Here is a 22,816-nt window from a genome sequence, read left to right as displayed (position 1 = left end):
TATTTTTGTTTTTGTTGCCTTTGCTTTCGGTGTCAAATCTAAGACATCATTGCCAAGACCAAGATCAAGGAGCTCATACCCTATGTTTTCTTCTAGGATTTTTACAGTTTCATATCTTAAATATAAGTCTTTAATTAATTTTGAGTTGGCTTTTGTGTGTGGTATAAGGTAGGAGTCCGGTTTCATTCTTTTACATGTGGCTGTCCAGTTTTCCCAACACTATTTATTGAAGAGACTGTCTTTTACACGTTGTATATTCTTGCATCCCTTGTCACAGATTAATTGATGAAGGGTTTATTTCTGGGCTCTCTATTTTATTCCATTGATCTATGTGTCTGTTTTTATGCCAGCATCCTTCTGTTTTGATCACTGTAGCTTTGTAATATGGTTTAAAACCACGGAGTGTGATCCCTCCAGCTTTGTTCTTTTTTTCTGACTATTTGAGAGTCTCCTGTGGATACACACTAATTTTAGGCTTGTTTGTTCTATTTCTGGAAGGTTAGGGAGTTCCCATTAGGGCTCAGCAGTAATGAACCTAGCTAGTATCTATGAGGATGTGAGAGTTGACACACTGATTATGGGAGGAAAATAGGGACCAAAAAGGAAAATAAAGGTTGTGTGAGTGAGGTTCAACAGTAATAATAATTAATCATAATAACAATAGCAGCTAATATTTACTTAATAGAGTCTGTGATGGATAATAGATAGAAAGCCAGGGGTTTTATATTCAATAGCTCATTTAATTACAGCATCAACTCTAAGGAGTAGGCGCTAATTGTACAGGTGAGGCTGAGAAAGGGAAGAGGCAGAACTAGGATTTCAGGAAGGCCTGACTCTAAAGTCCATGTTCTTCACTGGCCCATCTGTAGGGCCTGTGAGAGGCATTTAGAAGAGGGGGAACCAGATCAGCCTTTCCCCTCCCTGGGACCTCTTCTGCCTCCTTGACTAAAGAGATATAGCTCCCAGGTGTGCCCAGCCCATCTCAGGCTCAGCTGGGCCACCCTGTGCTTTGATGCAGCATAGTACTGAGAGCTCCTGTAGTCACTGGCCCCAAGGGCAGTGGTGCCCTTTCCCTGGCATTTGGATGACAGGCGCAGCCCAAGGAGGGAGGTGACAAAGATCCCTCCTCCTCATCAACCCCATTCTAGGATGGTGACAGCCCCAGACTGCTGGGAGAGCCAACCCACACAAAGGGGAGATCTAATCCAGAGGACTGAGCAACATTTCAACAAATGCTAATATCAGTTTCTTGAATGCAGCCCTGTCAGCAGGAAGGGGGCACTGTGCTAGCATGCATGGGGCACACTTTTTGGCACAAGGGACCTGGTTGCTAAGCAACAGTTGTTGGCTTCCCCTCCTCCTCGTAACCTTTTTCTCTGTTTCTAAGCTTCCAGTGAGCTAATGGGAGGGGCTGAGGCTGCCCAGCCCTTGCCTAGCCTTTGGTCCCCTTTCTAGCAACAAGGGGTCTATTCATGGTTTCTGAGCAGAGTTCATTGTCTCTCCGGCGTGTGTGTGTGTGTGTCTGTGTGTGTGTGTGTGTGTGTGTCTGTGTGTGTGTGTGTGTGTGTAGGGCGATAAAGGGAGGAGCCATGTGTAAACTGGGGAGACCTTATACTTCAACCAAGCTGGTCCGGCTATTTAATCAATGCTGATCCAAGATCAAGGGCAGAGTGCTGCCTAGCAGACCTTGAGGCTATACATCGGTGCCACTGACCCATATGGTAAGGCTACAACTCTGTGCCATCCCTAATCTGGCCTCTCTCTCTTTCAACCCCCACCCCGACCCCACCCTTGGGATTCTAGGCTTTGGGAAAGAGCCTCCTCTGGCAGCTCTGGTGCAGGATCTGGGTCCTAGAGGGGGTCCTTGTGGCCAATCTCCTGGGTTTGTTTTCCCCGGGGGCGGACTCCTACATCCCTCCCTTGTCCCCCACATACCTGGCCAGATGCTTGGGCTGCAGACAGTGCTTAGCAAATCATTATTACGTGGACAACTCCTCCTCAAAAGGAGGAGGACCAAGGAGTCCTGTATATCATGAAAGACCATTTTCCCAGGCTGCCACACACGAGCTTGGACTGGTGAGTGTTGAAGTCGGGCAGGACCTGGGGTGAGGCCAGATTGTTCACAGGCTGAACTTCAAGCCAGGCTCCCTTGATACCGAGACAGGAAGAAGAGCTGAGCGGTCCCTGAGTTATCTCTGCATCAAGCTGTGCTGACCGGGAAGGGAGATGATAGTAACACTAACTTTAAGGGCTCTTTCTACCCTGCTGGACCAGAAATTCACTGAAGAAAGGAGCCATAGTGTGTACATATTTCTTAGTAATATTCTTATACTTGCTACTCGTGTTGTGCTTTATAAAGCCCTTTTAATCGCATAAACTTATTTAGTTTCTTCCTCCCTCCCTCCCGTCTTCCCTTCCTTCCTTTTATTCAATGTGCATGAACTGAATTCCCACTTTTTGCTAGGCCTTGAGCTAGATCCTGTGATGCCTAGACCAGAGAGGAGGGAGCGAGAGAGAAATAAATGAGCATAATATGGGGTTACACTCTGTGCCATATGGGTTGAAGAAAGCTCCCTGGAAAAATGACATTTCAGCTGAGTCTTGAAGGGTCACAGGAGTCAGTGTGTGGGGAAGGGGACAGCAGGTGCCACGTCTCCCATGGTGTGAGAGGGTGTGAAGGTACGAAGCAAGGATGGGCACGTGTGTTGGTATCACCCTGGGCTCTGCTGCGGAGGAGTTCGTGCTGGCAGGTGAGGATGGAGAGGAGAGGAGGGGTGAGAGCACAGAGGATGCTCTGAGCCCTGCCATGGAGTTTTGGGTTTATCCTGGAGGTGGCAAAGCTCATTGGATACTTGAGAGATGGGGTTAACTTGCTCCTGTTCGTATGTCAGAAAGATTGCTCTGGCTCGGAGAAGGAATGGACAAGAGGCCAGAGGGGAGACCACTCATCGGGAAGAAGGGTTTATTGCTCGTATTTCATAAATGATAAAGTTGAAGTTTGGAGGGCTGATGAGTTGTCAAGTTCACGAAGTAGGCTGTAGACCTATCTTTGAACTGCTGGTCCAGTGTTTTTGCCAAGATCTTATTTCCCATTACTCCCCCTCATGGCACATGAACTTTAGGGAAATGTCTGACCCACCCACTCTATGCCTGCTTATCCCCATGCCTTTGCCTCCTCCCTACCTTTTTCCTGGGACCCCCAATGTCCACACCTGTCAGGTCAAACCCGATTCATCTGTGAGGGCCTGTCTCAGAGGCTGCCTCTTCCAGGTCGCCTTTCTGGATCTCCCCAACAAGAAGTAAGCTCTCCTAGTCCAGTGGCAGCTAAACTGAACTGTCACTGAGCATGTACTGCTTTGTTTACATGTCCTTGTCTTCAGGACTCACACGCAGATTCTTTGAGGCAGTGGAGGTGGGGTCAAAGTTCATTTATCTTGCGCTCCTTACAATATCTTCCATCATGGCCTAGCCACTTGGGCTAAAGACTGTTTACTGGGTGAATGAATGGATGGTTTCTTGGGGAGGGGCATTTCTTCCTCTGAGACAGGAGGGAATGAGGAAGGGTGGGATCTTAGGATCCGAGGCGGCGGGATAGTGAAGGTTTACAGCGATGCCCTCCAGGCTGGTGGGAGGCAAGGGGAGGGGGCAGGGAAGTGTGTGGGCTTTGGAGTCGGCCCGGTCTGGGCTCACGTCCTGTTCTAACACTTACTGGCTGTGTCAGAGTAAGGTGGGTAAGGGGGGGCTCCTGGAGAGTGGGGACCCCTGAGGGGCGTCGACAGGAACACACATGGAGACCCCAAGAGGAAAAAAGGCTTCCAAGTGGCAATGAGGGTGCACCACAGGGACTCGTGGTGGATGGTGATTTCTCTCCGTGGTGAGTGACTGACAGCTCTTTCCCCAGAGCCTGATGCTGGATGGCCCAGCCCCTGTGGAGGCTCAGTATGCAGAGGAGGGTCCAGGATCTGGGATCTTCAGAGAAGAGCCAGAAGACCCCCTACAGAGCCCGGAGGCCCAGCAGCAACCCAGTAGGCCAGACTGGGCCATAGGGGAACGACTGGGTGCGGGCAGTGAAGGGACACTCTTCCTATACCCCCAGATTCCTTCTCCCCAGATCTTCCTGGTCAGCCTTAAATGACTGAGGGGGAGAGGCTGTCTCACTCTCTATCCCCGACCTGCTTTTGCTCTGTTTCCCACATGGGGGCTTGAGTGGGTGCTGAGGGATCCAGTGATCAGAGCTGTGCCCCCCACGCATCCCAGGACAAAGGGGCAGGGGAAGGGGGGCAGGTGCAGCCCCTCAGGGGCTTCCTGGCCCCAGGGGTGCCTCGGGGTGGAGTGTGGCTGGCAGGTAGGGGCAGGGCCCCCAGACTCCTCTGCCCTTCCCAACAGTCTCCTCGGCAGGGCGCTGCTGCACCGGGTGGCATGGCTGGGCGTTGCTGGGAGCCCTAGGGCTGCTGGCTGGTGTGAGCATCGGCTCCTGGCTTCTAGGTCAGTGCTGGGACCCTCAGTGGATGGGGGAGGGGCAAAGGACAGGATCTGGGGATGCGGGGAGAGACTGGCAGGTGTTAAAGGCAGGTAGAACAAGCATCTTCTGCATCTACTCTAAGCAGATAGCAAATGGAGGTGGGCTGGGGGTACCGGAGGCGGGGCTTGGGCTCTACATCAAGAAGACTGTTTTGGGGGTTTCTGTTTGGGCTCAGTGGGTTTAGTACCTGATCAGTGTCCATGAAGATGCAGGTTTGATCCTTGGTCTTGCTGAGTGGGTTTAGGATCCGGTGTTGCCATGAGCTGTGGCATAGGTTGCAGATGTGGCTTGGATCTGGTGTGGCTGTGGCTGTGGTATAGGCCGGCAGTTGCAGCTCTGATTCAGTGTGGTCCTAAAAAGAAAAAAAAAAAAAAGTTTTAGTCCTGCCATGAGAAATGTGCTCAAATGGATGGCCCAGGGCCCTCGTCAAACTTTTTGCAGATGTTGTTCCCAGGCAGCAGGGGAGACAGACACAGAGACGGAGAGAGTGTGATTCCACGCTTCTGTGTGCTGGGGGGACCCGCCCAAGGCAGGGTGGTGCTGAGGAGTCCCCAGGAGGCAGCCTCTGCCCCCTTCTGCCGCAACTCTCTTGTTCTGCTCCTTGATCCTCCTACGGGAATCCCTTCCTTCCTCAGCCTCTTCTCTGAGACCCTCTCCTGTTTTTGTCCTCTGCAGTGCTGTATCTGTGGCCAGCTGCCTCTCAGCCTGTCCCCGGGACCCTGGAGGATGAGGAGATGACTTGGAACTGCTCCGAGGCCAGTGATGAGGAAGCCCTGCATCCCTCACTTCCCAGAACAGGTAGGTGACACCCCCAAGGAAGCAAGACTTCCACCCTGGCCAGGGCCCTGCAGAGCTGTGGGACTGTCTCTTCTTCCTGGGGGCGAGGGGACCAGTACGAAGGGCCAGGCGTTCGCTGTCATCCACTGTCTCCTGCGGTGTGAGGGGGGGCTGCCGTCCAGCTTTGAAGAGCTGACCTCTGAGTTAGGGCTTTCAGCACTCTGGGGACTGTCTTGATCTCTAGCTGCGGGTGGTGGAGAACCCAGGCTGGCAGGAGTGATGGCGACTTGCCACGTGGGGCAATGAGCCTGCAGGGTGGCGGGAGGGGCCAGGTGTGTCTGGGAGCTGGTGTGTGATCCGCAGGGGTCTTGGCCCAGCAGCAAAGAGCACATCGAGGGCTGGGGACCTCACACCACACCATCTCCCCCTCCCCGACCCCAATCTCAGCCCCTCTGCTCCAGGTAAGTGTAGGGGGTCAGAAGACACGGTGCTGCCAAAGCTGAGGTTAGAATCCATTACAGAAGTTAGTTAGGTGCAGCTTGGAGCCTGCCTTTCTAGCTGTGTGTGCCTTCGGGGACGTTGCTTTTTTGAGCTTCTGTTTCCTTCTCTGTGAAATGGAGCTAAAAGTATTTACTGCACCAAGCTGTAAGCATAGTAAGAGCTTAATATTCAAGAGCTTAGCACAGGGTTTGGAAAAAGCAGATGCGCAATAAATGGGGACCATCATTAGCATTGTCACAAGACTAGAAATCCGAAGACCAGGATCTAGCACTTGCAGATCCTGTGACCTTGGACAGGTGACCTCACCTCTGTGCCTTACTGCCCTCTGCAGCGTGGGGAGGACTGGAATGCTCCCCCCACAGGGCTGCCTGACACTTTGTGATGGAGCACGTTTAAAAGCACTTGGTTAAAACACAAAACTAGGAGTGTGGTGCAACGGGATTGGCAGCGTCTCTGGAGCACTAGGACGCAGGTTCGGTCCCCAGCCTGGCACAGTGCTGTTGCAGATGGGGCTTGGATCTAATACCTGGCTGAGGAATTCCATAGACCCCTGGGGCAGCCAAAAAAAAAAAAAAAAAAAGTCCCCCCCCCCAAAGCTCAAAAGGAACACAAAGAGCGGTTATTTTCTTTTTGGAAGAGGCTGGGCAACAGGAGCCTGACGTCCAGCGACTCAGATGCTAGTATGAAGGCCTCTTCAGGTTGGGCTTGCCCTGCCCGCACTGCTCCTCCATCCTACAGCAGGCGGGGTGTGTGGCTTTCATGCCTCGGTTTCAGTATCTTTCAGGATAAACCCAGAGGAATTCTTACTGGAAGTACAGGTGAGGGCCCGGCCAGACTGGCTCCTGGTCTGTCACGAAGGCTGGAGCGCTGCCCTGGGGGTGCAGATCTGCCGGAGCCTGGGGCATCTCAGGTAACTGGGGCCAGACCTGGGGCCTGGGGAGGGCTGGTGGGCAGGAGGAGGGGCGCTGGCGACCTCGATCTGCTTGTCACCATCAAAGTACTCAGGAAATGGCAAGAGGTCATTGTGGTCATCTCCTGGCCTCTGGGCACGATGCTGCCCCAGCCTGTTTCTCTTTGAGCATCCCTGCTTTTTAATAAATATAAATCCCTGAAGAGGTCATGGTCAAAGCCTTGCTTGGTCGCTATGCCTGTATCTCTGACATGCTGGTTTGATTGACCCCATCTCTTGCGCCGCAGTTTAAAGCCAATTTCTTCCTGTTCTGTTCCCTTCTCCTGCCAAGACTCACTCACCATAAGGCAGTGAACTTGTCTGACATCAGGCTCAACGGCTCCAGGGAGTTTGCTCAGCTCTCTCCTAGATTGGAAGGCCTCCTGGAGGAGGTGTGGCAGCCCAGGTAGGGCTTCTCAGGAGGCTGAGGGATGTCCCTCACTTCCTGCTGAACAACCCAGCAAAAATCTTCCTATCAGGGCAGGCTGGTGGCGAGGACCCTGAGGGTATGAGACAGGATGACAATGAGAAGCATTTCCCACCAGAATCTACTAACTCGGCTCACAGGAGCCCTGCCCACCAAGGTTTAAAACAATTTATTTTTTATTTTTTTAATAATGATTTTAATTTTTTCCACTATAGCTGGTTTACAGTGTTCAATTTTCTACTGCATGGTGAGGTGACCCTGTCACACACACATGTATACATTCTTTTTTCTCACATTATCATGTTCCATCACAAGTGAACAGACATAGTTCCCAGTGCTACACAGCAGGATCCCATTGCTTATCCATTCCAAAGGCAATAGTTTGCATCTATTAACCCTAAATTCCCAGTCCCTCCCCATCCCTCCCCCTCCCTCTTGGCAACCACAAGTCTGCTCTCCATGGACATGATTCTCTTTCCACCAAGGTTTCACATATGTCATCTTGTTTGCCGCCTGTAAGAATGGCAGGATTGGAGTTCCCACTGTGGCACAACAGGAACAGTGTGTCTTGGGAGTGCTGGGATGCAGGTTCCATCCCTGGCCTGGCACAGTGGCTTAAAGATCTGGCATTGCTAAAACTGCAGTGTAGGTCACAACGATGGCTCAGATCTAATCCCTGGGCTGGGAACCTTATATGCCACAGGGCAGCCAGAAAAAGAAAAAAAGGGAGCTCCTGTGGTGGCTCAGTAGGTTACAAACCTGACTGGTATCCATGAGGATGTAGGTTTGATTCCTGGCCTTGCTCCGTGGGTGAAGGATCTGGTGTTGCCGTGAGCTGCCGTGTAGGTCACAGACATGGCTTGGAGCTGGCATTTCTCACCCCTGGCACATTTTACTTGGATAATTCTGGTATCTCAGGAGAGAGGTGGTTGACTACATGGAACTTGGGAGACCTTCCAGAAAAGAGAGGGCTCTGGGATGGATCCTCCTCCCAGTCCTGGGGTGGGTGCAAGCTGAGCAGGCACCCTGCCAGGGCATCCTCCCATCACTGCTCTGAAGCCTTCTCACCCCCACACCACTGTTCTGTCCAAACCTCAGTTCCCTCCAGTCCAGCTCCTGTCCCTGAGGGTCCATCAGGGGAATGTGGTACCCGGTCTCAGACACCTGGATGAGCAAAGGGAGGTCAGGGTGGGATGGGCTCAGCCAGGAGAGCCAGAGGGCTGTGGGTTTGGGCAACTAGGAGAAACTTAGGCTCCAGACACTGGGCTGCTGGGAGCTGGAGATGAGGGAAGAAAGAGCAGAGGACTTAGGTCCAAAAGGAGCTGAGGTTGTTAGAAAGAAGAGGGGAGCAAGGAGAGCAGGCATTTGAGTACGAAGGGCCTTGTGAAGGGCTGGGGGTAGAGCAGAGTCGGCTGAGGCAGGGACATGGGACGAGAAACCTGGTCCTCTCACCCCCACCCCCCGCCCCTGGCTTCTCCACTCCTCTGAGCACACATTTACTCGGGGGAGGGGGGGGGGGGAACTAGGGGGAATAGCTGAATTTTCACACCTATGAATGTTTATTTGTAACTTTGGGCCCTGCCCAAACTGACCCTGAAGGAGCATGAAGCCTGGTGAGCCAGTGCCTACTGTTGGGGAGACCTGCCACAGGGAGGGGCCTGGTGCTGGGTGGGGCAGGAGGCAGATGCCTGTGGCTCCAGGCTCTTGGGTGGGTGTGCAGCAGGGGGTGGGCCAGCTTCTTGCTAGAGCTACCTCTGCTTTGCAGGGACAGCTGTACTTCTGGGCAAATCGTGTCCCTCCAATGCTCTGGTGAGTCCTGTCTGGGGTCTGGGATGGTGGCAGTAGAAGGAGGGCGTCTGCCTCGTGCCCCAAGGGTGGGAATGCCCACTGGGAGGTTCAGCTGGGCCTGGGGTGGGGTTCCTGGCCCACTTGCCTGCTAGACCCCTTCCTGCAGACACAATTCTGCCCTCGGCAGAGCCCTGCCTATGCCTCTGTCACATCCCCCACCAGCCACTGGGCTGGGCGCGTGACCTTGCTTCACCCACTCCCTGGCCTGTGACACTCCCCCTTCTTTTGGAACGCCCCAAAGGTGGACCAGCAGCTTCCGGAGACTAAGGAGGGTGGGGAACCAGGGGCCAGATGGGAGACAGTCTGTGGAGTTCCTTTAACTTGTCTTCCGAGTCATCTAACCCTCTCTTCCTCTGTCCTTCCACGCGTCCGTGCACACACCAGCCTTTGATCCCTCCCAGGGGCCAGGAATTTTCTTAGGTCCTGGGGCCCCCCAGAGAACGCAGGCAGAGTCCCTACTCTCAGCGAGCTCACCACCTGATGGGCCAAGTGATGGTAACCAGCAGTTCTACCTTCCCGCCGGCCGCTTTCTCAACAGCTCCCTCTCGCCGGTGCTTGTTTGCTTGCAGAGTGTGGGGCCAGGCCCCTGGCTTCCAGGATAGTCGGCGGGCAGGCGGCGGCTCCTGGGCGCTGGCCCTGGCAGGCCAGTGTGGCCCTGGGCTCCCGGCACACGTGCGGAGGCTCCGTGCTGGCTCCGAGCTGGGTGGTGACGGCGGCACACTGCACGCACAGGCAAGTGTGGGGCTGCACCGGGGCAGGGCACCTCCAGGGCCTTCTCTGCTTGGCCGCCAGGATGTCCTGTGTTAAGTGTCCTTGTCCAGCTGCCTGCCTCCCCCATGCGCTGCGGGCAGGCACGGGTGTCTTTGTGAGCTTCTCCCTGTTGCGTGCCAAGAACTGCTCTGCCCAAGAGCAGTAATAATATGAGTGTTGGCTCTTTAGATCTGTCCGATTTTATTTTAAAATGCTTTCACGCACACAGCACTCCGTGCTTCTCAATTAATCTGTAATGAAATTCTTTTCCTTGTAATTATTTGTTTAATGTCTTTCTTCCCCTTGGACCGGAAGCTCCAGGAGAGCAGGGAAGAGGCTTGTTTAGTACTGAACCCCTTTGTTGATTTTTCCCCTGCCTCGTCCCCAGGGCCTAGAACAGTCCTAGAGTATAGTAGGTGCTTAATAAATACTGGTTGCAAGGAATGAATGTGCTGTTCAGCCTTTTTCTTTGGTGGGGGGCAGGGCGGTAGTGTGACCCCCTATGACACCGAGGGCACCGAGGCTGGGAGAGCTGAAGCGCCTCCCCCACGATGACACCAGGAAGTGGGGAGATGACACTGATGGGAACTGTGCTGACTCGGCTTAGAGTCACATCTCGCAAGGCCTTTCCGTGTTTACTGTAACACCTGAAGGGGGCTACACAGGGGAGAGGGCTGGTTGTTGCACATGACCCATGGTGTCTCCTTCCTCTATCCATCAGTGCCTGAGCATTTATTAAGCACCTATTGCATGTCCAGTGTCTTGCCAGCTGCTGGGGGGATTCTAAGAGGCCTGGGTTCTCGGAGCGTGCAGTCTGGTAATGGCCTCCCCTCTCACCGTCACTAATAACCTGGCTGGTGGCAGCTTCCTCCACCCCCCAACTCACTTTTGTCACCTTATTCACTCTCTTCGGCCCCCGGGCTCAGCACGGCTCCTGTGTGCAGTTTCAGGCTGTCCCGTCTGTCCAGCTGGAGGGTCCACGTGGGGCTGGTCAGCCACAGCACAGTCAGGCCACACCAGGGGGCCGTGGTGGAGCGGATCATTGCCCACCCTCTCTACAGCGCCCAGAATCACGACTACGACCTCGCCCTCCTGCAGCTCCGGACCCCGCTCCACTTCTCAGGTGAGGCTGTGGTGGGAGAGCTGGCACCGGGAGGGTGAGAGCCACGCTGGTTGCTAAGAGTCCCTCGTGTTGTGAACCTTACGACATTCACGGCACGTGGTGACTGTCGTGGATTCTGGCATGGCCCAGACTGGAGGTTGCACTGACTCTCCCACGGGCTCTTTTGGGGACAAATGTTCTGGCCCTGTTTCACAGCTGGGCTGCAGGCAGGATTTGCCTCAAGGTCCCAGGAAGAGCTTCACGGGGCTCCATCTGCCAACTGGCTGTTCCACCCCATCCCCAGGGGGGTGCCAGGTCCCAGCTGGGTTACAGTTGCTAATAGTTAACCATATAGTTAATAGAATAACAGTTCATAACTAGCACCATGTTATGGTTAGTAAGAGTTACTTGACCCAGGATTCTTTCACCCAATCTTCATCACATCCTGACAAGCCAGGTGGACGCAGATAAAACCCTGATATTCAGGGAGGGAAGTGACTCTTCAAGTTCACGAGGCAAACAGTTCCCAGGCCAGGGCATCTCCTGCACAGCACCTGCCCTCCCTCAAAGGGCAGCTCTGCCACATGCACGTGCCAGGCGCACTCACCTACAGACACACACGCACACATGAGCATGCCCTCACACAACCCACACTCGTGCAAGGCTCACATAAGTATGCCTACACCCCCACCCTCAACCACATCCACACCCCCCAACACATACACACACGCTGAGCACTCCTCCATCCTGTTGTTACTTGGAGCCTTGGATTTTGCAAACACCGTTGTTGCTATATGCTGTTCACAAATTCTATCATATGTGGGTGCTCTCTGCACTGTTGTTCCACAGTTAATACTTCTGAATTCACTTAAATATATTTAAAGGGAAGCATATAATTTATATATAATTTATAGTAAATAGATAATAACCACAAAAATGCAGAGTGAGAGTAAACCAGTGCTCAGGTCCTAGTGAGGCGCTGTGTTCTGCAGAGCTGCTGCTCCCGGCCGCTCTCTCTGTGCTAGAAGCAGGTACGGGTGCAGGGAGAAAGGCACAGAGTGGCATCAGACTGACTCTTTCGCCTTGATGCAGGAGAGGGGCTAAAAGAGAACCCAAGAGGAAATACTTTCTCCCAGCAAAGGGGTGTTTATCTAATGGTAGGTCTATGCACTACCTAAAATCAGGCTTGGGCTCCTCTGACTGGATGGGTCCCACGCTTTTGGAAACGATGCCCTAACGAGGGTCCAAACCCCCTGGGAAAATCCAAAATGGTCCTCATTGGAGAGGTTAGGTACAAACACCTAGACGTTTCTATCCCCCCTCTGTCCCTGGTGGGGGCTGCACTGTAAGTACCCACCCAGCCTAGGGCACAAGCGCACTGCAGTTTCCACTGTTGTCTCCTGTGTGAATGGTGACTCCCCAGGTGGTACAGGGCCCGACCCCTACAGCTGTACAGGAGGCCGGACTTGGGGGCAGGGAGCCCGAGCTTGAGTGGGGTCCAGGACCACTGCCTCTCCACAGACACCGTGGGCGCCGTGTGCCTGCCAACCGAAGAGCAGGCTTTTCCGAGGGGCTCGCAGTGCTGGGTGTCTGGCTGGGGCCACACTGACCCCAGCCACAGTGAGTCCACCCCCTGGGGCCCTGGCTGCAAAGGGGTGTGGGGATGGGGGAGGGGTCCTTCCCCAAAGTGGGGTACCTCCACCGCCACCTCCTCCTCCCCGGCCACAGGGCACCGCCAGTCCCCTTCTCCCCTGGCATCCCCCTTGGCCAGACCCAGGGCCCCAGCCTCCCCGGCTTGGGTCTTTCTGAGAAAAAAGCCCAGTGTTTCCCTTCAACCCAGGCCCTTTCTTTCCCTTCCCCTGGTCCCAGGAGTGCCAGGGCCTCAGCATCGGGGTGTATGTGTGAGGTCTACCCCACTTCCCTCCCAGCCCCGGAGTCTGTCAGACTCCTACCTCCTTGCCCAAAGTCCGAGACTCCCATCCTGGGCTCCCGTCCTTGGGTCTTCGTGGTTCCGTCCGGGGCCTTGAACCCTTCTTGCTGCTCTGCCTTCCGGGGTCTGGCTCTGTGTCCCTCCATTGCTGCGTCTGCCTCCCCAGCCCACAGTTCGGACACGCTCCAGGACACGGTGGTGCCCCTGCTCAGCACCCAGCTCTGCAACAGCTCTTGCGTGTACAGCGGGGCCCTGACGCCCCGCATGCTGTGTGCCGGCTACCTGGATGGGAGGGTCGATGCCTGCCAGGTGCGTGGGTGGGCGGGGCCTGCGGGGAGCAGGGGGCCCAGGGAGTGGGCAGCGCGCTGAGGACTGAGGAGGGGCGAGGCAAGCCAGGACGCATCCTGGAAGCAGGACGGCCCGGGATGGAGGGTGCTCTCTAGCCCCGGGAGGTCTGGCGCCTCTGCACCAGGAAGGACTAACTGCCTGTTTTCCTTGTGTCCTTGATGGCTCAGGGGGATAGCGGGGGCCCCTTGGTGTGCCTGGACGGGGATACCTGGCGCCTGGTGGGCGTGGTCAGCTGGGGCCACGGCTGCGCGGAGCCCAACCACCCCGGCGTCTACAGCAAGGTTGCTGAATTCCTGGACTGGATCCAGGACACGGCGCAGGTGAGTGGAGGGCGAATGGGCAGACTGTTTGTAAAGGACCCAACCCTCAGAAACTGGGACCCCCTTAGGGCTGGGCTCGGCTGGGGCTGGAGAATATTCCCAAAGTGGAGGATGGAGAAATGCTTATAACTTGAATCCATTCCACCAATTTAAGCATTTGCTAGGGAAGCGTGGGCCTGAATTTGTAGTTCAGATTTGTCATTTCCTGTGTGACCCTCTGGCAAATTCCCAACCTTGGTAAACCTCAGTTTCCTAGTTACCATCCTTGCTACCTTATATGTGTTGATAACATGCAGTAAGGCCTGCCCAGTGGTAGGCTTAGAGTGAGTCAAAACCCTGGTTTTATTATTATTATTATTATTAGCCTTTCTGTCTTTTCTAGTGCTGCGCCCGCAGCATGTGGAGATTCCCAGGCTAGGGGTCTAATCCAAGCTGTAGCCACTGGCCTACACCACAGCCGAGCGTGTCTGCAACCTACACCACAGCTCACCGCAACGCCGAATCCCCAACCCACTGGGTGAGGTCAGGGATTGAACCTGCAATCTCATGGCTCCTAGTCAGATTCGTTAACCACTGAGCCATGATGGGAACTCCTTTTTTTTTTTTTGGCCTGGTTTTATTATGAGCTTATTTATGACTATTGCTCACGCCTGGTGGTGCTGTGCCCTGCCTGCAATAGGGAGAGAGCTTAGCATTTAGCAGTAATGGGTTCAGCAGCGAATTCCTTCTGTGTGATTTTGGGCAAGCCCCTCCACGTCATCCACTCGGTGGGAGAGCCAAGTAAGAGACTAAGTGTAAAAACATGTGATTTGTATAAAGAACTTTACAAATGCAGGGTGTGAGGAATGGGAAGAACCTTTCTGCAAGGCTGGGCTCAGGGCAGGTGGAAGATAATAAACTTTAAAGTTTACAGAAGACACTTATCTTCTCGTTCAAACCTTGCAAACAACCTAGAGGAGCAGATATTTTAGCCCCATTTGACAGAAGTGAACATGAAGGTTCTAAGTGGCTGAGTGATTTAGTAAAATGTGGGTTACTCATCTAATGGTGGGTGAAGGCACACTGTGGACCAGCTCCTTTCTCTTCCCACCCAGAACTCCCTCCACTAGTCCTGTTGTTCTCTCCAGCTCACTGTGTACAAGCCACATGTTTCCTGGGGTCTCTGGCAGGTCCACTAGATGGAGGAGAAGCAGCAGCCCTGGATGCAGAAGGCATGGATCTCTTATCACTGCACAAGGGACAGTCACCACCCATGGGCCAGCTTCCGGGTCACAGGGCCTCCCCCTTGGGCCCTGAGTTGCATCCCTTCATCTCACCAGAGAGCCTCAATGACAGGAGAGACGCTGGGGCTGGGTTGGGAAGGTGGAGGAGCAGAGAGATGGCGGGAAGCATCTGGAGAGGAAGAGGCTGCTGGCAGCAGCTGGGAGCCTGCCCTTCAGCACTCCCCCCGCCCCCGGCCCTAGTCCACATCTTTTGGGCGGATGCTTAGGGATGCCCTGGGCCTGCCTTCCCCCTGTGCTCTCAGGAGGGGGATGTACCTTCCTAGAGATCCAGGCTGGGAAGTTCCTGGGCAGAGAGGGTCAAGGCTGGCCCAGCTCAGGTTAAAGCCATGGAGTCTTCTCTCAGTCTCATCTGCTTTCTGCTCTCAACTGGCTTTGGCTGGACCTGCTAAGAACACATTGTAAGATCACACTGGTTGGCGTTGAAATCGGGTATAGGTTTTAAAATGACAGTTCTGTGAACTGGTCCAAGACGTTCGTTATTAAAACAAAGCGATGTATGGTCTTGGTCCCGGCCTCCCCCCAGCCCATCCTCTTTTCTCTCTTTCTCACACACACCTTAAGGGGAGGGGGATCACAGTTTTCTCCCTTACATGCTTCTTAAAGGTCTGGAACTGGCTCCCGCTCATCTCTCTAGAACTCCGCCATGTACTTGTTTGTATGATTCTTTACACTTGTTAACTCTCCATGAAGCAATTGGCGACAGAAAGCCCCACCCGTCCAGGTGCTCTGATTCTGCAAGATCGAGCCCCCCTGAGTCGGCGTTGTCTCCAGGCAGGTCTGGCTTTGGCACCAGACCCATCTCTCCTCACCTCTTGTTTCAGGATTGGGGCCGTCTGGACTCTGGGAGATATCTTTCTGAGTTTCTGCCCAGTTAGCATTTTCCTGGTTAAGCTTCTCCCCACTCTCTCCGCTCTAGCAATTAAAATGCAATTGGCATCTTGTTTCTAAAAACTGCAATGAATTTTTTATGGTGCTTACCCAAGGAAATGCAATTAGCGTTTAGCAATAACACAACTTTTTTTGTGAGTTTATCAGCATTTTTTGGAGGGGTAGTACAAATGAATCTCCATTTCTGGAGGGTCTACTTCCTTTGCCAGAAGTGCACTAAAAAGCGAGGGCTGCAATTTACTCTTGTTTTATTACCTGGGGAAGTGGTTGCTGGGAGTCTGTTGTCAACCTGCAGAAGCTCCGTGGGAGAGGCCCTGGCAGGTGGCCGATGGCCTCCCCTGTGCTCTTAGAGCCCTGACCTCCAGCCTCCATCCTGAGATCAGCATTTACTACCTGACTTTGCTAAGCTCCCACTTCAAGAGGAGTTTCAGGCCACTGATCTCCCCGGATGGGGCAGAGTTGCCAGCAAATCCGTCAGCTATGATCACATGAGGTGTTCTCCATGTGCATTTTTTGGCCACACCTACAGCCTGCGGAAGTTCCGAGGCCTGGGATCAAACCAGGTGCCATGGCCGTGACTTGAGCCACAATAGTGTCTACACCCGATCCTGAACTGCTAGGCCACCAGGGAACTCCCCATTTGTTTATTTAAAGTGAGCTTTTTATTTGCCACAGTCATTATGACCTGTTAATAAAAATCAGTAACATTCGGAAACCACAGTACCAGTTTGTCAAGCCAGTTTATCAATCCTGCTCACACTGACTTCTCACTTAAATCTCACACCATCTCTGGGTGGTGAAGATATTGTTATGGTGCCCATTTCACAGGCAAGAAAATTAGTTCAGAAAGATTAAGTGACTTTCCCAGGACCAGCCAGCGAATAAGTGCTAAAGCCAAGATGTGAGCCTTGGGTCTTTTTCCTTCAAATCCACATCACTGTTTTGCACACAGATGAGTGAGATGGTCCAGTATTGCACTGAAGTGTAGAAAGGAAGGCAGTTTTTCACCTGGTTTAGTCACCTGTCTATAGCAATGCATTGCACCCCTGTTCATTTCTTTTTCTTTTTGGCTGCCCCATGGCACATGGAGTTCCTGGGGCCAGGGATCAGATCGGAGCCGCAGTTGCTACCTAAGCGGCAACTGCAGCAGCACTGGATCCTTAACCCACTGTGCGGGGCTGGGATGGAACCCACATCCCAGGGCTCCCAAGATGCTGCCGCTGCCGATCCCACTGTGCCATAGCAGAAACTCCACATCCCGACTTTTTATAGATGAGGTAACCAAAACCTGAGCAGTTAAGGGGCTCCTACCAGAGACTGTTCCTGGGCAAGCTTCTTACAGATTTCCAGTTGTGCATGGTCTGACTTAAACATTACAAATGCTCTTCCACAGGAAGACGATAAAGAGAACCCTCATTAGAGAATTTGCTAATAGTGATTCCCTGGTTACCTGTAGAAGGTTCTGTTATTTTTTGCCAGACTGCTAGTGGAGATCTACAGACTCAGAGACTCTCGGCTGCCCCCTCCTGCATTGGTACCTGCCAGTCTCAGCCTTTAGAAAAGCGAGAAGTGAGTGCTCTGTGCCGGCTGCTAGAGAGCAGGGCTGGAGATGGGGATAAGGAAGGGTGGGAAGATTCAGGTCCAGAAGGATTTTAATGAGGACCAGCTGGGTGCCCAGCTGTGTTAAGCTCTGCAGGGAATTCGGAGGTAGAGAAGTGGCTGCTTTACTGGAGTGATGAGACTTATTTGCAATAAATTATTAGTGGCCAGCCGGGCATGACGTTGAGTGGGGAGATTGTAATTGCTAAGGGAGCTCTAAGGGCCTATTTCTGACTGAGTCAGGGCATTTCTGTGTGCAGGAAACCCGTCTCTCATCCCACCTGCCTGGCAGAGCTTGCCAGCCTCCTGAGTCTCCCCAGGAAGGTGGCTCCTGGCTGCCAGGCCCAGGGCAGAGCCCTTCTCTTAACTACTTCTCTGTGTTTTGGGGTCTGGGGGGTACGGTGGGGTGCAGGCTCTCCCTCTTTCTTTCCCTGGAGTCCTGCTTCTTGCGGCAGAGTTGCTGTGAACAAGGGTGAAGCCCTGTCATTCCTCGGGAACATTTCTCAGGCTCTTTCCTGCATTTTATTTTTGGGAACATTTGGGTTCATCCACAATAGAACAAAACTGGAAATGCTATCAGTGCCGAAAGCTGGGTCAGGAGATGATCTTCTGGAGTCTTTCCATTGTCTTCTCTCTTCTCCGTCCTCGTCCTCTGCCCTCTCCTGGTCATGCACTTAGGGGCCTCCTGGCTGCTCCAAAGAGAACACACCTACACCTGCCACCACGCCTCAGCCTTCTGCAGCATCCTGGGTCTGGATCCCTCCCCACCTCCCTCCTTGGACACCCCAGAATATATCTCTGGGTTTGCCTCCCTCTGGGGCTCTGCCTCCTGCTAAGCTGATTGGAGAACAGTATGGTTAATGACTCTTTAAACTGTCTTAAATACCTCAACTTCTAGAAGGCTCCTTGTCCTATGGGGGCAGTAGCTTCCTACTGAGAGGTCAGGCTGGTCTTTCTAACACATTACAAGGCCAGGAAAGGGTGAGGCAGAGCCTACAGGCCCCCTCTGCAGATTTCTAGCACCCTGGAGGCCCCCAGGCCCGAGCAGTGCAGGGACACTGCTGGGGAGTTCCTCCTGGGGTTGCTGCTGGGGTGGACCAAGCTGGGGACTCAGACAGGATGGAGAGAAGCATCCTGGCTCCAGAAGGTGCCGTATCGCATTAATGTGCCCGGAACACAGGGGCTTTTCCGGGGCTGGGCTTCTCTTCTGAGCGTCCTCCCTTTGGTCCTGTCCGGGTCTCCAGCTACTTGAGAACATGCTGCCCTGAGCCAGTGACTCAGCCTCCTTGGAGCCTGGCCTCTCTTATGTCAAAGAAGCAGGCCTGGGCCAGGTGGTCTCCGTGGGATCTGCCTTGTCAGACCCGCTTTAACGCAAACCTCTGCTGCCCCTGGAGACATCTGTCTGCCCGACCATTTCCAGTTGGACCACCCCTGGGTGAGAGCCTCTTCCCTGGGACAGATGTAAAGGAACACGTTTGCTCTGGCGTTGGGCCACAGCAGGACCGCGCTCCTACTGCCCTCTGGGTCCCTGGGAGGGTGATGCACCAGACAGAAAATTTGAAAGCCATCTTCCCCCTTGTCCCATGTACCCCAGTGAAGGGCTCAAGGACAGGTTTTCTCAGGGGGTCCCCTGCTCACTTCCCAACACCCCAGGTTCTGAGTGGGGCCCCATGGGTGCCAGTGCCCTAAAGACAGTGAGGGAGTTTCCTCCTTGCCCTGAAGACTGTGGACACTTTCTTTCTGCCTACTCCCCCTTGATGCTCCTAAGCTTCTCATGGGACCCTCTGCCCCCCAGCCTTTCCTCCAGCATGCGGCCCAGTAGAAAAGGAAGTTTTTTTTTTTTGTCTTTTTTGCTATTTCTTTGGGCCGCTCCCACGGCATATGGAGGTTCCCAGGCTAGGGATCTAATTGGAGCTGTAGCCCCCCGCCTATGCCAGAGCCACAGCAACGCGGGATCCGAGCCGCGTCTGCAACCTACACCACAGCTCACGGCAACGCCGGATCCTTAACCCACTGAGCAAGGGCAGGGACCAAACCCGCAACCTCATGGTTCCTAGTCGGATTCGTTAACCATTGCGCCACGACGGGAACTCCAGGAAGTTTTTTTAAGTTTTAAAGCAGAACCATTACCAGGCAGCTTGGGTCCTAGCCGTCCACTGTCCCAAGCCATGAGCCAGGCTCACAGAGTGGGGAGCTTTTCCCATGGCCCCTCAGTTAGGGGCACCCTACTTTGCCAGGATGTCCTGGTTTTAACAGCAAAAGTTCCACATCCCCCGAACTCCTGTAGTCCTGGGCAAACAGGGACAGAGGGTCACACCAAGTCCACTGCCTCTCTTCTGTGTAAAAGGCATTCTGCAAAATCCAGTGCCCCTTGGCCTCCTGCAGCCCCCTTTGGTCTGACTGAGCTTAAAGGAAACCTTCCCTGGTGCCCAGAGTTGCAGGAGAAGGCTCCTGGGAATTCTTGAGATCTGGATGTTTTGCAAAGATTGCCACATCAGCATATGCTGCCCTGAGGATGTTGGAGCTAGAGGCCCTCCTGCAGGGCCCTCCGTGATGACCTGGCTGCCCCTCCTTCCCCTTGGCGGCTCCTCAGATGGTTCCCAGGCAGTAGACCTCATCTTGCCCCATGTTGTGAGCAAACAGCTGGGGCTTCCCAGCCCAGAAGCTCTCCTGGAGCCTGGGGGAGGCAAGGAGGGTGAGGCAGACGTGGTGCTCCTCCTGGAAGCCAAGAATACTGCCTGCCTGGTTTCCCCAGGTCTTGCTGATTTCTGGTCCCCAGAGCCTGGCACGGGGCTCGGCATGTGGCAGGTGCCCACTGAGCCCTCTCAGGAGGAGGAGATGGGGGTGGGCACCCTCACTGGAGCTGGGTGGGTCTCTTTTCCTGGCCTCTGCCTTCTGGGGAGAATCGGATAGGAGCAAAGAAGAGGCTGCCAGACTGCTAGAGCCCGGGGGATTTGGTGGGGTTTGTTTTTCCTCGGCACTGTCTGCCAAGGCGAGGGCATGAATAAAAGAGTGAGGAAGATTTACTGTTCCCACAGCTTGGCAGTAGCCCTGTGTTTGTACAGTGGATCTGGGGGATGGGGGGAGGGGCTGGAGCAGGTGGGGTGATGCTGGGATGCAACGAAAGAACTTAGTCAGTCTTTCTGCAAGGACCCCGGGGTGCAGCCGATGGTGAGGCTGGGAGAGAAACACTTAGGCCAACTCTTCAACCACCAGGGCCTAGAGTGTCCCCTCCCCTCACCCCCAGCCTTGCTGCTGCAGGAACCAATAGCAGGCCACTTGGTTCCTGGAATCTTTAACCCCAGGGGCACACGGTGGGTCTGAGAAGGGGTGCTGCTGATGGGGCCTGGAAAGAAAAGGCCTCAGGCTGGGCTGGTCTGTTACTCATGGCCTTGGAAATGGCACAATCAAGAAATGACTTTTATCATGGCCTACCCTGGCCTGGAGCTGCGATGTGGAACCTTTCAGCTGAAGGTGGCTGGTTGCGGACAGAGTCCAGTGTTAGCTCTGCATGTATGTCCAAGGCTATCCAGCCCATGTCTTGACAACATCCCATCGTACGTCTCCTGGGGCCACAAAAAAATGGGCCACTTTTTGAACAAAAAAAATCAATTTTAATGGTCAAACTGGTGGGGAGAGGGAGAAAGGGCAAGTCTGAGAGACCAGGGGTGGCCCCTGGGAGGTGACACAATCCGTAGTGTGTGTGTATGTGTGCCTGTGTGTTTCTCTGAGTGTGTGTATGTGTGTGTGCCTGTGTGTATGTGTCTGTGTTTGTGTATCTGTGTGTGTCTGGGTGGGTTTTTCTTTTTTCTTTCTTTGGTCTTTTTTAGGGCCGCACCTGTGGCATATGGAAGTGCCCAGGCTAGGGGTCAAATTGGAGATGGAGCTGCAGCTGCAGCTGCTGGCCTATGCTGTAGCCACAGCCATGTGGGATCCCAGCCGTATGTGTGACCTACACCACAGCTTGTGGCAGTGCTGTGTCCTTAATCCACTAAGCAAGGCTGGGGATTGAACCTGCATCCTCATGGACACCACGTCAGGTTCTTAACCCACTGAACCACAATGGGAACTCCATTGGGAATATTTTTTGCTGAGTGTGTATTTGTGTGTGTGTGTGCATGCGTGCATGTGTCCTGTGGGAAACTTGAGGGCCGGAGGGAGAAGAGGGAGGAGGCGAAATGGGAGGAGTTGGGGCAGCTCTGCAGAATTTATCCCCTAAGGCTGATGAGGCAGACCTGACCCTGGCCGTTTCCACACACAGGGCCCCATCCCCTTCACTGCTGCCTCCACGGTCAGTGGCAGGGGAGTTCTCATGCAGAGTTTATATTCCTTCCTCACCAAAAGTGTCCTCGTCCTTCTGGCTGACCATGCTAGCCCCCCGCCACGCACCCCCCAACACTTTCCCCGGGCAGACCTGGTTGTAAATTACTAGAAGGAATTAATCACAATGGTTGTCGACCAGAAATACAGGCTTATGGTAGGATGTGTGTGTGTGTGTGTGTGTGTGTGTGTGTATGTGTATATGTGTATGTGTTAAGGTGTGTATGTTGGGGTGTGTGTATGTGAGGGTGTGTGTATGTGTGTGTGTATGTGTGTAGGGGGTCTGCCCTCTGGGTGGGGTCTGCCCTCCAGGTCGGAGGCCAGGAAACCCCAGGGTCACTTGAATTCCAGAGTCAGCCCCAGCGGGTCCCCCCTCAGGGCAGGTCTGCTGGGAAGAGCAGGGCTGGGACTGGGGTGGGGCGGGGAGGCAGGCTCTCAGGGTCACACCGGGCAGGCTGGCTCCTGCTGCACCCTGGCCTCGACCCCACAGGACAGTGAGCAGCCCGGAGCAGGGAGGGCTTCTCTGGCCTCGCCTCCTGGCTTCCAGCGCATCAGGGGAGACAGAAACAGGACAGAAGCGGGCAGCCTCCCTGGGCACCCCGAATCCCGCAAGTCCTGTAGTGCGCACCCCCTGCCGCCTTTCACGGAGCTCCGTCCCGCATGAGCCCAGCTGCACGGTGGTCTCAGGGTCACGCCCAGTGGAAAAATATCCGGAGCAATTGTTTATGATTCCCATTCGTGAGGTCTCTCAGAAATTGAGGCTAAACATGGAGGAAAACGCTAGTGTGCCCCGAGATTGCCCTCCAGAACTCTCTCACAGAACAGAATTCAATAAAAACCAAAGAGAAGCAAAGCTGGTTAGGACAATGGATGTGTAGGGTCAAGGAAAGTCTATGCAACGGGAGCTGGGATTCGGATCTGTGTGCATTTTGAAGCGATCTGGAGGAAACTCGTTATGGGCTGAGTTGCATCCCCCCCTCCCCAGGCAGGGGTCAAAGCCTCAACCCCCAGTGTGGCTGTATTTGGAGCAGGGCCTTTAGGGAGGTAATTCGGTTAAATGAGGTCTTCAGGGAGGTGGGGGAGCCTAAAACGATAGGCTGGTGTCCTTTTATGAAGGGGAAGAGACACCAGAGCTTACTCCCTCCTGGTTCACCCAGACAAGGGGCCACGTGAGGACGCAGCAAGAAGGCGGCCATCTGCCAGCCAGGAGGGGAGCTCTCACCAGAAACCCACCTGTTGGCACCTTGAGCTT

At 54.1% G+C, this 22,816-nt stretch overlaps 1 protein-coding gene across 12 annotated transcripts in view; it reads left to right on the top strand.

Moving 5' to 3' along the window:
• Window positions 1-1,388: 1,388 nt before the first annotated feature.
• The window catches only part of TMPRSS5 (transmembrane serine protease 5), a 34,276-nt gene continuing 12,848 nt past the window's right edge, over window positions 1,389-22,816 (top strand). Inside the window, exons 1-13 of one of the 12 annotated variants that reach the window (XM_047753535.1) lie at window positions 1,389-1,721; window positions 3,902-4,058; window positions 4,387-4,485; window positions 5,198-5,320; window positions 6,575-6,710; window positions 7,042-7,155; window positions 8,942-8,985; window positions 9,563-9,756; window positions 10,719-10,897; window positions 12,300-12,496; window positions 12,973-13,115; window positions 13,322-13,474; window positions 14,644-16,365. In XM_047753535.1, the coding sequence (XP_047609491.1) occupies window positions 1,719-1,721; window positions 3,902-4,058; window positions 4,387-4,485; window positions 5,198-5,320; window positions 6,575-6,710; window positions 7,042-7,155; window positions 8,942-8,985; window positions 9,563-9,756; window positions 10,719-10,897; window positions 12,300-12,496; window positions 12,973-13,115; window positions 13,322-13,474; window positions 14,644-14,652 (1,551 nt within the window). In that variant the 5' untranslated portion in view covers window positions 1,389-1,718 and the 3' untranslated portion in view covers window positions 14,653-16,365. The other 11 variants (XM_047753533.1, XM_047753537.1, XM_047753532.1 and 8 more) reach the window with 11 other exon arrangements.

This window comes from Phacochoerus africanus, chromosome 11 (genome assembly GCF_016906955.1).
Source record: "Phacochoerus africanus isolate WHEZ1 chromosome 11, ROS_Pafr_v1, whole genome shotgun sequence".
In the NCBI taxonomy this organism is placed as follows: Eukaryota; Metazoa; Chordata; class Mammalia; order Artiodactyla; family Suidae; genus Phacochoerus; species Phacochoerus africanus.
This window is presented reverse-complemented; position numbering and strand designations above follow the sequence as displayed.